The 13,809-nt window shown below is 41.1% G+C and overlaps 2 protein-coding genes across 4 annotated transcripts; one reads left to right on the forward strand and one right to left on the reverse strand.

Moving 5' to 3' along the window:
• Window positions 1–589: 589 nt before the first annotated feature.
• dctn4 (dynactin 4) lies at window positions 590–8,837 on the reverse strand. Of its 2 annotated transcripts, XM_068584571.1 has the most exons (14): window positions 8,518–8,837; window positions 7,821–7,891; window positions 7,495–7,673; window positions 7,268–7,311; window positions 6,746–6,853; window positions 5,960–5,980; window positions 5,397–5,470; window positions 4,513–4,625; window positions 4,318–4,427; window positions 4,145–4,218; window positions 3,805–3,859; window positions 3,241–3,348; window positions 1,132–1,229; window positions 590–1,026 (listed from the first exon to the last, which is right to left on the reverse strand). In XM_068584571.1, exons 1-14 carry the CDS (start codon window positions 8,650–8,652, stop codon window positions 807–809), a joined length of 1,410 nt encoding a protein of 469 aa, XP_068440672.1. In that variant the 5' UTR covers window positions 8,653–8,837; the 3' UTR covers window positions 590–806. The 2 variants fall into 2 exon arrangements, with proteins under 2 accessions (XP_068440672.1, XP_068440682.1); XM_068584581.1 differs by lacking the exon at window positions 5,960–5,980.
• On the forward strand, window positions 8,567–13,733 carry gpx3 (glutathione peroxidase 3). 2 transcript variants are annotated; one of them, XM_068584561.1, is made up of 6 exons: window positions 8,567–8,778; window positions 10,159–10,344; window positions 11,243–11,390; window positions 11,506–11,623; window positions 12,114–12,213; window positions 13,216–13,733. In XM_068584561.1, exons 2-6 carry the CDS (start codon window positions 10,270–10,272, stop codon window positions 13,420–13,422), a joined length of 648 nt encoding a protein of 215 aa, XP_068440662.1. In that variant the 5' UTR covers window positions 8,567–8,778; window positions 10,159–10,269; the 3' UTR covers window positions 13,423–13,733. The 2 variants fall into 2 exon arrangements, with proteins under 2 accessions (XP_068440662.1, XP_068440653.1); XM_068584552.1 differs by lacking the exon at window positions 8,567–8,778 and having other exon boundaries at window positions 10,122–10,344.
• The last annotated feature ends 76 nt before the right edge of the window (window positions 13,734–13,809 follow it).

A 13,809-nucleotide genomic window follows, 5' to 3' on the forward strand; every position in this document is an offset into this window, starting at 1 on the left:
AATTTGAAGACCAATATTAAAAAAACAAGAATAATCCACTGCTGACACATTGAATAAGACACAAAAAATACTTTGCCTGCTTTGGCATTTAAGAAAAAAAAAAATCTTTGATTCACTTTTTTTTTTTTACAACCAAGCAAATGAGGGTTTAAAAACAAAACTAACATGTTTTTTTAAATGAGTTATTTTATGTACACTGCTGCTCAGGTTTAGGCCTGATTGTGTATTCTCAACACAACAGTATTCTCCTCCCGGCATGTAACACTGCAAAGACACCGACTAAACGGTGTTAGTCGATTAACACAGAGCACTTCTTTCGGCCAAACATACTCCCAAAGTAAATAATACATTTGATGTCTGCATCACACTTATTATTGATGGAAAGAGGAAGCACATCAACACAAGAGGAGACTCCAAACGTTTCAATGGCAGTGTGTTTACATGAGGTTTCATTTCACATTAAAAGTGCTTTTTAATGTCAGGTGGTGTAGTGTTTCTGCTGAGGAGAATGCCAATCAGTGAAATACAGTGAATAGCCATATTTTGAGAAAGAAAAACTAAAAAAAAAATGTAACCCTGATGCAGTCAGTCATGGTTTCATGTAGTTTTATAGAGTGGGCTATTATGCCATCACCGTATTCTCCACGATGCATCTGGTGCTGCAACTTAAGCGCAAACTCTGGACTAGCTGTCACAAATAGTTCTAACATTACAATAAGCAGAATCAGAAATCACGTTTAAATTAAAACAATAGTTCAGAGAACTCAACGGTGGGACAGTTTGGTGGCAAACAGAGTATGACGTGTTCAGGGAGCGAGGGGTCCCAGCCTCAGCTCCACGTGGTGCGTGAGCCAAATGGCCTCAGCGGGGGCGTCGCCCCCGTCCTCGTTCTGCCTGGCGGGAGCTGCGAGGTTGCGGAAGTCGTGTCGGATCTTAAATGAAACGGTGACATCCGCATCCTCTTCTTTCTGGGGGATCACTTTGATGAAGAAACCAATCTTGTTGGATTTCCTGAAGGCAACAACACTGTGGAAAGAACAGAGGGATCAGGCCAAGAGTTACCTCTCATCATCAATTCTGTGTGCGTGTGTGTGCGTGTGTGTGTGTGTCTGTGTGTGTGTGTTTACTTACTCTGGGTCATCCTGAAAGTCCTGCGGTTCAGCCAGTTCATCGTACTCAGCAGCAGCATCCTTTCCTGCCAAGACTAGTTCTTTGCTGGGAACCATAATCTAAAAAAACAACAACAAAAGTTACAGTGCAACATTCAGTGACTTTCAGAGTCAACTTAGCTTTTAAATATCAGAAAGTTTCTCCGTTTACCAACACACACGTCACTGTGTGTGTTTTGGGGAAAAAGATCCCCCTCAACTCAAAAAAAGTGTATTGTTTATTGTTGCTTCACTTTGAAGTTTGACCTTCACGGTGCAGAATGATGAACGTGCAGTTTGTCACCACAGGGCTGTTTGAAGATGTATTTGTTGGAGGAGGAATATTTTTTCTATGCTTTAGGACGTGTGCTGTATGTACGAGTGCCATTTTGTGACTTTTAAAGTGAACAACATTTGCATATTCATAGATTCTGGATTTGTTTTCAAAGGAGGTAAGAAGAGAAATTCTAAATTTTAAAAGGGCAATTACAGTTTTTTTTTTGTGGTACCTCACCTCCACACAGACCATTTATTATTCCAAGACAAATACCCTCATATGCCATCACACACAGAAATAACTTTAACATTTTCGTAAAGTCTTTTCTATTAAAGAGACTGGCGCTAAAACGAGCAGATCAATTTGAACAAACATGAAATAAGCGTTTAAGTTACTGCCATAATAAAAACCAAAATATTCACTTCATCATTTTGGTCTGGTTTGTTTCTTCTGAGTCTCTCTGACGACAGCTTGGGGCTCTATGGATGACCACTTTTCTACATTTTTAAAAGCTCCACTTGGAGCTCTTCACGGCGTTGCTGCTCCTTGTGAAGGTGTTCCAAAATCCAAATTGAATAAAACTAATTTATGTTTACACCAATCTCTGAACCCATTATGATAAGCCCCCGGGGTTTCGGTGTAGCCAGCGGATATCTACGCCGCGTCACAACAGACTGGAGTTTCACTTGAGAGATAACGGGAGGACTGTTCCTCTGCAATCATCTGATCAAACGTGATTGGTCAATACTTTTCGGCCTAACAAACAAAAACACTTCCGAGACCAAAATATTGTCCCACGCATGCTGCGCTCAGAAAAAAACAGTCAGTCATACTTTTGCGATGTGTGGAACACATTTACCTGTAAAATGAGTATATTATGCCCTTAGGAGTCATCAGCAAACACACACACAGACTACAATACAACACATAACATACGCAATAACATATGGAACGAGCTGGACTATGAAATCAACCGAGCATGGCTCGCTGCGGTCCACGCTGCCCTCCAGGTGTTGGAATATTAGATCAAGCAGGATGACGGGAAAGCACACACTTCGTTTGGCCACAATGTGAAATGAAATGGGTCATGAAGACGGTGGGTATTGGCCAGGAGCTCTTCCTTACCCAGTCTGGCCCATGACATCATCGCTAAAAAGGGCAAGACGCCTGTAGTCACCGGGGGCCTCGCAGCGGCCGCTGGCAGAGCAGCAGACCATTTGCCACAAGAACACGGCACTCTTAGCTGTGCTCGTGACAGCTGACAGATGGAGGTAAAAATGGGGCCCAACTGCTCTGCATATAAGATGATGATTAAAGCGACCGACCACATTTAGAACAGGCGCTGTGAACGAACAGACCGCCCTGCGCGTAGAAATACTGCTTGATATCATATGCAAAATGTAAGAGTAGGCAGGTGGCAACAACTGCCACAATATGCGACTACGCAGATTTCACATACTCTGTATTTGAGCCACGATGCTCAAATCAGCAGTTAAAGCTCCGTTCATTGATGTTTGGCCTCTTTGTGGGGCAGAATTACTCTTAAACAAGCTGATGAACACTATTTTTGACTTTCAGCTCAGTCTGAAATATATCTGGGCTGCAGAGTTGGCTGATTTTTCTCTCCAGGATTGTCATGAGATTTGACATATTCTTTTGATGCAGGGAGAATTTACACTATTACCGTTTGAAGCGTAGTTTCAATGTTTGGCAGTGGTTGGACTGTAATGAGTATTCAACGCCCAAATTCCACTGTACGATACTTTAGTGACGACAGTCTCTTTCGAGAAATAAAAGGAGAAAGTCCTTAAATACCTTGGCTGTGCTGTTGATGTCGTCAGGATCTTCGTCCTCACAAGCAGTCAGTGTGACGTGGGTGATGTTCTCCACTGGGTTGGTCAGAGTCAGCAGCACTTGGCTCTCCTAAATAGAGGATGGAGAAAAGGACTCAAGTTTAACCCAACTTACCTTTCAGAGCTGATAGACTTCACTTATAATGGTATGGTCTTAAAAATAAAGTAGACAATTTAACTCTATAAACATATTAGAACTAAGGTTTGTCCTGAATAGGGATGCTTTTAGCAAGCAGGTTATGAGGGATATCAAGTATTTTTCAGCCTTTTTCTTTTTAACCAGCTCCTGTATTAGAACTTTGTCGACAAGTACAAGAGAGGCAGTGTCGTCTGAAAACAGTTGTATAGCTACACAGCAGAGCAAATGTCTTTGTAAGACAATAAAAAAAAAAAGAGACTAGAGGTTAGTTAGTGGCGAGTTAGCTGTGTTTCATTGCAGGGGCCCGCATGTTACAGACACAACAGAATAAGTAAAACATGTAGAAGATAATACACTCGGCATGTCCGACCCAGTGCACACACTGACCTTCATGTTCCGGAGATTTGGAATGGACATAATTCTCACTTCGGGGATGTAACTCCTGTGAGAGGAACAATCAGTGCACAGTTACACTCAAACCCCACTAAATACGCTCAACACAGCATTCAACCACATGAACTCCTGATGAACAACATGCTTTTTGTACAGTAATGAGTCCATTGATTCATTTCCCAGGACACCCTTTTAGATTGTGTATATTTTGGGATTATTTGTCTTTAAATGAGTTCAGGATTAAGCAACTTTTGCATGAACAATTTCCTGGACACGAGTTTGTACTTGTATTTGTTAAATCATCATGAACACACAGACGATGACCAATACTCACACAGCCACCAGCTGTATTTTAAACTTGATTGAAGTAGGGTTGAACTCTGGCTTGCTCAAGTTGTGCTCACATTTCTGGAGGAGAAAACAAAACAAAGAAAATGATTATGTTAATGTAATCAGCCTCTTAGAAATCGATACGGCAGAATAAGCCCAGCGTGGAGTGGTACTGACCCTGCAGCGCAGTGAGCGCTTCATCAGGAGGTGTTTGTGTCTGGGGTGGAGCTGGGACGCCCCAGCGGGCTGGAAGTCAGGCTGCAGAAGCCGCTGGCGCAGCGTGGTCACTGGAAGGACACAGAATGCGTATTTTCAACTTAGAAAGACAAAAAATGATTAGTGGCGTCTCGTGAGCTCCAAACAAACTCTCACCCTCCGGTAGGCTGATGGGTCTGGTATAACAATCTTCAGGCAGAGGTTCCATTTCATCAAGGGCCTGGGCCGGCTCGATGGTGATGTCCTTCTGGTCCTCACCCTCTTTTAAGCTGGTGAAGTTACACAAATACTGCTGTCAATAATCTGCTGCATCTCTTTTAACGAAGCCAATGAATTTAAACTAAAAGCAGTAAAGCATAGTGAGATGTTTTAATGTTTTAGTACATTGACTAGGAATAACCTATGTATAAGTTACATTGACACTGAACATTTTCTCAGTGTAAAGTAAGGCTTTAGACTTTGTTTTACTTTCTTGTAACAACTGGTTTCTGAAACTTGTTAAGACTTGACACACTACTTAAGGTCCAGCAGCACCATTACTTTTATTTGTCAAGGTCAAAGTTGAGATTTTAGACCGGGCTACTGAACGGCAACTTTTTAAGACAAGAGACCAAATCTGCATTAATATTTTCATGGTTTCTTAGCCTGTTTTACACGTTTCTCTGAGGTCCGACAGAATATTTGGTCAATGCAGTTCCTTTTGTCAGCCAATTCATTTTCAGACATAAACCAGGGTCCTTGAATGCAACCCTGGTGGTTTAATATGAAAATGGTCATCGCTCACAACTGCATTACTACAAGGTGATGATGGAACTTTGAGAAATAATAAGGGTGACGAGCTGTTCACGGTGATGGATTCACATTTACCTCAAGCCAAGTTTCAAGGCTCGATAAATTAATTTTCATGGCACACTGAAATTAATGAAACAATCTCTGCTGGATGATAAGAAGTCAATTCATCCAAGCCCCCTGTAATACGCATGTAGTTTTAATATGAACAAAAAAAACTATTCCCTGTATATGATAGAAAGACCACTCACGAAAGGCCAGACAGACTTGATATGGGAGCTCCAGACCTCTGCCTCTGCAGTCTGGTTCCAAGGCCATATTTTTCCTGAGTGAATTTAGTAGGGGAAAAAAACAAGATCAGACATTTTGCAGAGTGAAAAGAAGAACGAAAGACAATTTATGGAATTATATAATCTACAATAATTTTCTTCAAGACTACTTTTAACAGAAGATATTGATCCAGAGGCTGAGTTTATGAAATAAATGCTATTTTATATTTAATTTAACAATACAGAAGTTAAAAACAATTCCATTTGTCAATAACAGGAGCCTTTCTGCCAACAGACAATGGGAGAGAATCAACTTGAACAGACTTAATTTGTATGAAAATATTTTGATCAGGTTACAGACTGAAAGTCTTCCATTTCTTCTCTACCCCTTACAAACACAAAGGCTCCCATTGTCTGGATCTCAGTCTCGATTACCCATGGAGACGTCCATGTGATCTGTGAGGTTATCAGTTACACAGGAGGAGAAATGAAGACGGTGCTACTGTAAAGATGAGACTATCCAAGTTGTGAAAAATACAACTCACCACCACATGAATAGTGTGTTGCTGGGGCGCAAAAACCAAAATATCAGAGTGCATAAGCAAAGAAAAAGGAGAGAATAAAGAACCAGGTGAAACAAAAGCAATTCAGCAAACATTAGTGGCATTTGGTGACATGCAACAGCAACAGATGCATCAGTGATGGAAAACAACTGCAGGACATAGCAGCTTAAGTGTCTCAAAATGTTTCCAATACACAACATGGAAGGCTGGATGTTAACATTGTAAAAGCAGAACGCAGAAGGTGTAAAACCAAGTGCCAACAAGCCCAAGAAGGATGTAAACCATGTCCATACCACAGCAAATCACTTCAAAATGTACATCTTCTGCTCCGTTTTGCCTAAGCAGGCTTTATTTCTGTTGTTTTGAAATTTAAATGTAGAACTTTTTGAAAGGAACCCAAAAATTGTTTCCACAAATAAATAGCATTTTCATACTTATCCGCCTGAGTATAGACATGGTGTAAATCTTGCACTTCAAATAAACCCTGAGAGCAGCATACTATTCTTTCCCGCTTTTGGTAAATGTTTGCTAATCATATAATATCCTCAGGGCACATATTTTGAATGTGGCATTGGTAATGTTAGGGAGATTTAGTTAAAACCGTATAAAATGGATCTTTATCGTTCATCTAAATTCTGCTCCAACAAATACGCGCAAATATTGTCACAGATTACAGAAAAAATGACAGCTTTTCGATATTTGAAAGGAAACAGAAGAAGGAATTTCATTTTTTGAAAGGTTGAATTGGGCTCATAGGAAGTAAAGTACCGAGAAGGCCAGAGGCATGCACTGTCGTCTCCTGGCCAGCTTCTTCCTATCTCTATCCTGCTTCTCCCTGTGGGCCAGCTGTTGGTAGTACTCGATCAGCTTGTTGATCTGTAGGGAAACAAAACATTGTATTTAGAGACTGTTCATGCTTCCTGTGTTGGTTTAATTACAAATCAAGACACTCATTCTCCCAACATTATATACAGTTTGAGGAATTTGACCAAATTAAAATGAAAAAGGAAGCTGTAAAATACAGTGGTTGAAAAAAAACAAAAAAACTGCACACGATAGTTTATTTTATTTTCTAGCGAACCATTTACATTATGAATCAAATGAAAAAGGGGCATTGATGATTTGTTTGTGGCGCATTTCTGGACTCGGCAACTAAGCAACATTCTGCCTCTGGCCAGTAATGTGTTGTCATAACTTATTCACAAACACATCTATTCAAACAGAATTCCTTCATGGTCAGGAAGCATGTGAGCAACTTGTGAGAACAAATAACCACAGGGGGGAACTTACCCTCTGAGTATGAGGGTTCTCCGGCTCCTGCCATCCACCGCTGGCTGCAGTTAACAAAATGAAGGAAAAAAATGAGCCATAACAAACAAATACAACAGATAACAGATTTGTACATATATGTTGAATTAATGAGCAAATGTTATTGCTTCTTACTTGTTTTTAATTTGTATAAATACTTAAAAACATGATCAAATTGACGTGTCTACATTGTTTATATCTGCACCCACCAACTGATTTGTCAGCCATCCCCACATCCCTGGAGGTCCAACGACAGAAGCCACAGGCCAGGTAGTAGGCCTTCTTCATGGCCGTCTTGGTCGGATCATCAGGCAGAGGAGCTGGGATGTTGGTGGCTCGAGTAGACAATGTGTGCATGCAGCATGGGCAGTCAAAACAATTGGCACACCTGCAGCACAGTAGAGCACAGGTAATCGGGAATAAATGACATATGGAAACCAAACAGGTACAAATAGTGTGTGTGTGTGTGTGTGTGTGTGTGTGTGTGTGTGTGTGTGTGTGTGTGTGTATATCTCTTGAGGGACGTCAGTCTCACCTGTTCTTTTTAAGCTTAGCTTCTGCAGATGGCATGTTCTCCAGACAGCTTGGACAATAGTGAGAGTCCACCTAAATACCAAAAAAAAGGGGTTCAAGAGAGTCAGTCAAACTGCGCATGCACATCTTAAAATTAATGTTTTTTCCCCAGGAGAAAAGATGTCGGTTTTACTTCATGAGCTGTAACGATACGCAATCACGTGTTTAACAAGGGAACATCTGAAATCGCAATATGTGAAAAAACTAAAGCGCTCTGGGTGTGGTGTCTATAACTGAGAGCCAACGTTAACAAAGATGGGTTTCGACAGTGAGATCGTGAGCTCGGGTAAACTAATAATGTAACGAATAGTGTTTACTTGTTGAACATATTCTTTATGTATGAGCTGGGCAAATACTTAAACGTTTAACTCAAAGAATACCAGGAGCTAGCTCGCTAGCTTATTTGCCCATTTATGCTGTGCTCGAAATAACGCCAACTCCAGCGGAAGTTGAACCGCCGCTAATAGCCAATGAGAGAAGGAGATCGTTGGGAAAACACTTGATTGACAAGCGGCTCAGCCATACAATGCGCGTATGTGGTTGGACTTGTCCCACCCACCTGTCAAAGCTACTAGCAAACCGGCTAACAACAAAGTAGCTGCTGACTAAATGAAGCTAACAGCTAGCTTGAGGATAGTGAGGTGAAAACGTCAACGTACCTCGTGAGACACGCATTCCAGAGACCGCAGCTCACTGCAGTAGCGACAGAAATAAAGCTGTGACAAAGGGGCTCTGATCCTTTTCTCCCCTCGAACCAGATAGACAACTCTGTCCGGCTGCAGAAGGGACGCCATCTCCGGGCAGCTCAGCCGAGTCGATGGGCTCACTGACTAGTGCTGCTCCTCCTGCTCGTGTGGACGTCGCCGCTAGTTGTCTGGCACGAGAGGAAACAAGCTCGTGCTCAATGTCGACCACGTGTGGTCAGTATTGAAACTGTCTGCCTCACACCCTCAGAGATGGATGAACTACCGAATAACAAACTTACTGGTATAGATCATCCGGAGACCGAGAGGTCAAGGGGTCATCTCGTATTGTGTTGAGTATTTCTGGATAAGAGTATCAGTGTGATTCGGTTTTGATTCAAACCCGCTCTTATTTCCTTTCAAACTGCTTCAAATATGTAACTTAAGACACCTAGAAGAAGCAAAACATTATTTAAAGTGGTGCAAGTGATTCAATCTTTTATGTGTTTGTGCCTTGTGGCCCAAGGTCTCACAATACATCTCATATCAGACTAGTTTTGCATAAAAAAACCTGCTACATCCTTTACATTTAATTAAATTTGGATAGGTCTTATGCTTCTGTGTTGTACAATGTACCTTTATTTCTTTAATACTTCACCATCGCCGCTGTGATTGTGTCCAGTAGCAGCTCCAGGATCATAAAATGTAGGATTGAATAAAAGAAAAGACCTCAAAAAGACACAAGCTGAATATGGTTTAATACTTGTGTTGTCCAGCTGCAAAAAGAAAGTATGTGACATTGTGGGACATACAGATCTCGACTGAACACTGTGTAAAATATGGTCTCTGAGGTGCTCAAGCAGGACTGGAATTAGGCCTGTCAGCCACTCACGGGGCATAAGGCCAAATACCAGCTCTCCCTGGCAACAGCTGATCTCAGAGAGGAGAGATAACCCATGAATAAAAACTAGGCCGACAGTATTTCTCCCCTTGTCAGGGACGTGACACTTATAATCTGGTATTCATTTAAGATTTAACAAAGTTCCACTCCAATAGTCTCCCATATTCATTTACATCTCAGGCGATATATTTTTCTCTCTCGTCTCAATGAATGCTGTTTATGAATGTTCAGAGTAGATGAGGCACCATGCATGCCCAGGTGCGCGCACATTCTTACACACACACACACAAACACACACACTTAGTCAACTGTGTTTGCTTTATTTTGTGCAGATTGTTTTGATTGTGGAAAGTGAGTTAGAGATAGCTCCTTACTACGTGAATGCTGTGAAAGCAGAATAAAGCTTATTACAGTCTGTCTAAAGGTCGAACCTTTGATAAGCAATAGGCTATATATTATCTGCTGGGATATACATATGTCAGTTACTGTGGATTATTACTGTTTTTTTTATTGCATAATTTCTTATTTATAATACTTGTTTTAATCTTGTTTGTTTTTTCACTATGTCTAATGTATGCTTTACCTTCTGTACCCTTTACCCTCTGCTGCTGTAATCCTATCAATTTGCCCACTAATAACTGATTATCTTATCTCATATTAGGCCTTTATTCATTCAAAGGCCGACCGCCATGTGTTATGTGTCATTACGTCAACAGAGGGCGTCATCTCGGCCAGCGGTGCGGCCCTCCGCCCCCAGCCAGAGGAGTCAAATACTACTGCGGGAGAAGCGGATAGACACACACAGCGAGTCGTCGGGGAAGGACGACATGATGCGGTCCTTCGTATCACTGCTGCTGCTCGGTCTGCTGCGACCCTGCGCCGCCGAAACCCCACACACACAGGTAGGCCACACACACACACACACAGATCAATATCCATAATGTGCATCCAGATAGATATGCAGATGTGACACCAATAGGCTTGATACACACACACACACACACACACACACACACACACACACACACACACACACACGCACACGCACACACATCAATATCCATAATGTGCATCCAGATAGATATACAGATGTGACACCGATAGCCTAATACCAGAATACATCACGTATATGTTCACACCTGTGCTGTGTTAATCTTAAATAATCTGTATAGTGGGAGAACTGATCTGTAGATGTATGACGTAACCTAAAAGGTGAGTAGATGGTCCCTGCATATTTGTTGTGACAAGTGGACTTTTGTAAAAACGGGCGGTGCACGATAATGTAAAAACACTAAATATAAAGGCATTATTCCCTAGTGGGTAAGAATAAACTATGATCTATGAGAGTTTATTAAACCAATAAACCAAATGCCTCTGTTACCATGAGACCAATGTCCTGTTGCTCTGTTGACACAATGTATGAGGTGTGAGAAAGGTGGGAGTGCTACAGCTGTTCCTGTATTCCTTATTTTGTTAAGGTGATGGAAACTGTTTGCTACAAGTACCATGACTCATTAAACTAATAGTGGTTGACTGACATGTTACAAAACACACCACCTATAATCAAACATTTGTTGAAAATGAAAGGTCCAATCCAGGATGTGGTCTACCACCAGCTAGAAAATGGGTAAAAAGGAAATAAAGGTCATATTATGTCTTGCATTAGTCGTTTGTTATTATAGCCAACCGAAATCATCTATTATAAGCAAAAATACTATGTCAAAGAAATGCTGATTGTGTGTGGCCTTTGGCCAGTTACAATAAACATAACCTGCTTTAACCTGTCTTTCTAATCCACAGTGGTGTAAATCCACAAATGACACTATTTACAAGTACCACTCGAAGACTCTCGTAGGAAGTCACACTGTGAACCTCAGTGACTTCAAGGGCAAGAGTGTCCTCTTCGTCAATGTGGCCACTTACTGAGGGTTCGCCTCCCAGTATCTGGGTAAGAAACGGCTCAACAGGCAGCATTATTTGGTGTTGCAGTATTTATTAAAAAAAATAAAATAAAGAGCGCAAAAGCTTCTCTATCTGAAGGCATTTTGCTTTTCCTTTCACAGAACTGAATGCACTACACAATCAGATGAAACCACACGGCCTAACCATTCTGGGCTATCCCTGCAACCAATTTGGGAAACAGGAACCAGGGCAAAGACATGAAATTCTGCCAGGCATAAAGTGAGCAATGTTATTCTCGTGAAATATCGGGTCAGCCTGAATACACTATAAACCGAACCGATTAAACAAGGAGGTTTGATTTCAGTGCAGTATTAACCTTCTTTACCTCGTAGACGTGGAAACATGAGAATCCTCTAATTTGGAGTCGCAAGCTTCTCACAAGACTATACATTGTAATGTTCTGTAACATAAGAGCCTTCAAAGCTGATGTAGAGAGGAATTTGCAATATTCTTAAATCCTCTGTCAATCAGCAAAGCTTCATTAATGGTGGAAAACATCCTCTGGCAATAAGATCTGTTTCTGGCGAGGCCTTTCCAACATGCATAGAATGTATGTCTTAGGTTCCACCAGGCGTCTTGTACCAGGAGCCAAGCCATTGCAATCGGCTTGTGTTTTTGTCTTCGGCTGGTTGTGAATCTAGGGCAGCTGCCAGGTCACAAAGTGCTCTGGGGGGCGTCGACTGATAAGCTGTCCTCTTTTTGATTCCAGGTATGTCAGACCAGGCAATGGATATGTTCCGAACTTCATGATGTTTGAGAAAGGTGATGTGAATGGAAAAGACGAGCAAGAGGTTTTCACTTTCCTTAAGGTACGTTGTGGTCTGTGAATTAGATTTGAAAGCTTACATTCATACTGTACGTATTTATACATACTGTAAAGATCGCCTGTTTATAGTCTGTATCCCAACGTGTATCACCACTGCTGTACTCCAGCTGTGCACAAACTCCTTACATTACTCTTTATCTATATACAGCAATGGATAGCTCTTTGATCTTAATTTATGATCCACTGGAAAACATTATCAAGGTTTCTTATGGATGAAGTGTGAGGAGTTTATGTATTCAATCTCATTGATTGACTTAATGAGTCAATCAATGACTTGGTTTGTTATTAAAAACAACCCAACTGATAACAGTATATCAGTTATTTTAGTTACTCATAGCAAGTACATCAGGGGTCTCAAACTACATTTGGCTCGGGGCCATCGCTGGTATTGTGATCTGATAGGATGGCCACACAGAAAGCACAATATTTTTGAAAGTTTACTTATTTATTTACTTTGCATTAATAACATATTTTCGTCATACTTAACAAAAAAGGCAACTAGCAGTTTCTATACATTTGTATATGAACTTTTAACTGTGCAAATATATATATATTTTTTTTAAATAACCTATTGAAATGTTGCACTGTTGCTCTGCAAGTCAATAAATTACATTTGCTGAGACGGTTCTGCAAACAGTCGCCCCACGTAACCTGCTTGCTTCTTATCAAAAACCGCCCGGTCATGTGCGGTCATTTTGAGTCAAGCTAAATAATAAATGTTAATAGATTTTTTTTATTTTTTATTTCAATGTTGTATTAAGGGGTACTTTGAATTCATATGAAGAAAATAAATTACAAGTGGGCAGAGGGCCGCTAGTTTGAGACCCGTGAAGTACATTCTTGTGAATGCACAACTTGTTCTTCACGTCTTGCACTTTGTATCGTGACAAAAATAATTATTTTCTTCTTGTGAACATGCAGCTGTCAGGTGGAAGTTGCTCAGACTTTGCCCTCTCATTATGACACTGTGCTTTCTGCCATGCAGAACTCCTGCCCTCCAGTCGGAGACCTCCTCGGTGACCCTGCCAGAATGTTCTGGACGCCCATGAAACTGAGCGACATCAAGTGGAACTTTGAAAAGTTCCTGGTGGGTCCGGACGGGAAGCCAGTGATGAGGTGGCACCCAAGTGTCAGAGTCTCCACAGTCCTGACGGACATTCAAAATTACCTGCACCAGCAGAGATTAAGCTAGATCCGATTCATCCTTCTGTATTCTCTAAGAAAGTATCTGTAATGAGATGCACGGGATAGGTAGAGCAATGTAAAACAGTTAGACTAATGTTAACAGGTTCTTAAACATGGAGATGGCATGTTGAATGAAGAGGAGGCTTTAAAACAGGAACTCTGTGGGGCCTCTTCGGAGTCTGGGGTTCAGGACAGCTCTTCAGTGCATTCGAGCTGACCTGCATTCCCTCAGTGTCATGTCATCTTCTCATCCCAGGACTTGTTAACATTGCATTCTAAATGTTAATTACTTGTAATAAATCATGGAAAACACACAAATGTGAGGACCCTTTTCTTTTTTCTTTTAAATGAAACAACCAATATGAGGGTGTCATGGAAAAGGGGACATGATTTA

The sequence above is a fragment of the Clinocottus analis genome, unplaced genomic scaffold (assembly GCF_023055335.1).
Source record: "Clinocottus analis isolate CAN_PGR_092001 unplaced genomic scaffold, fCliAna1.0.p SCAF_10, whole genome shotgun sequence".
In the NCBI taxonomy this organism is placed as follows: Eukaryota; Metazoa; Chordata; class Actinopteri; order Perciformes; family Cottidae; genus Clinocottus; species Clinocottus analis.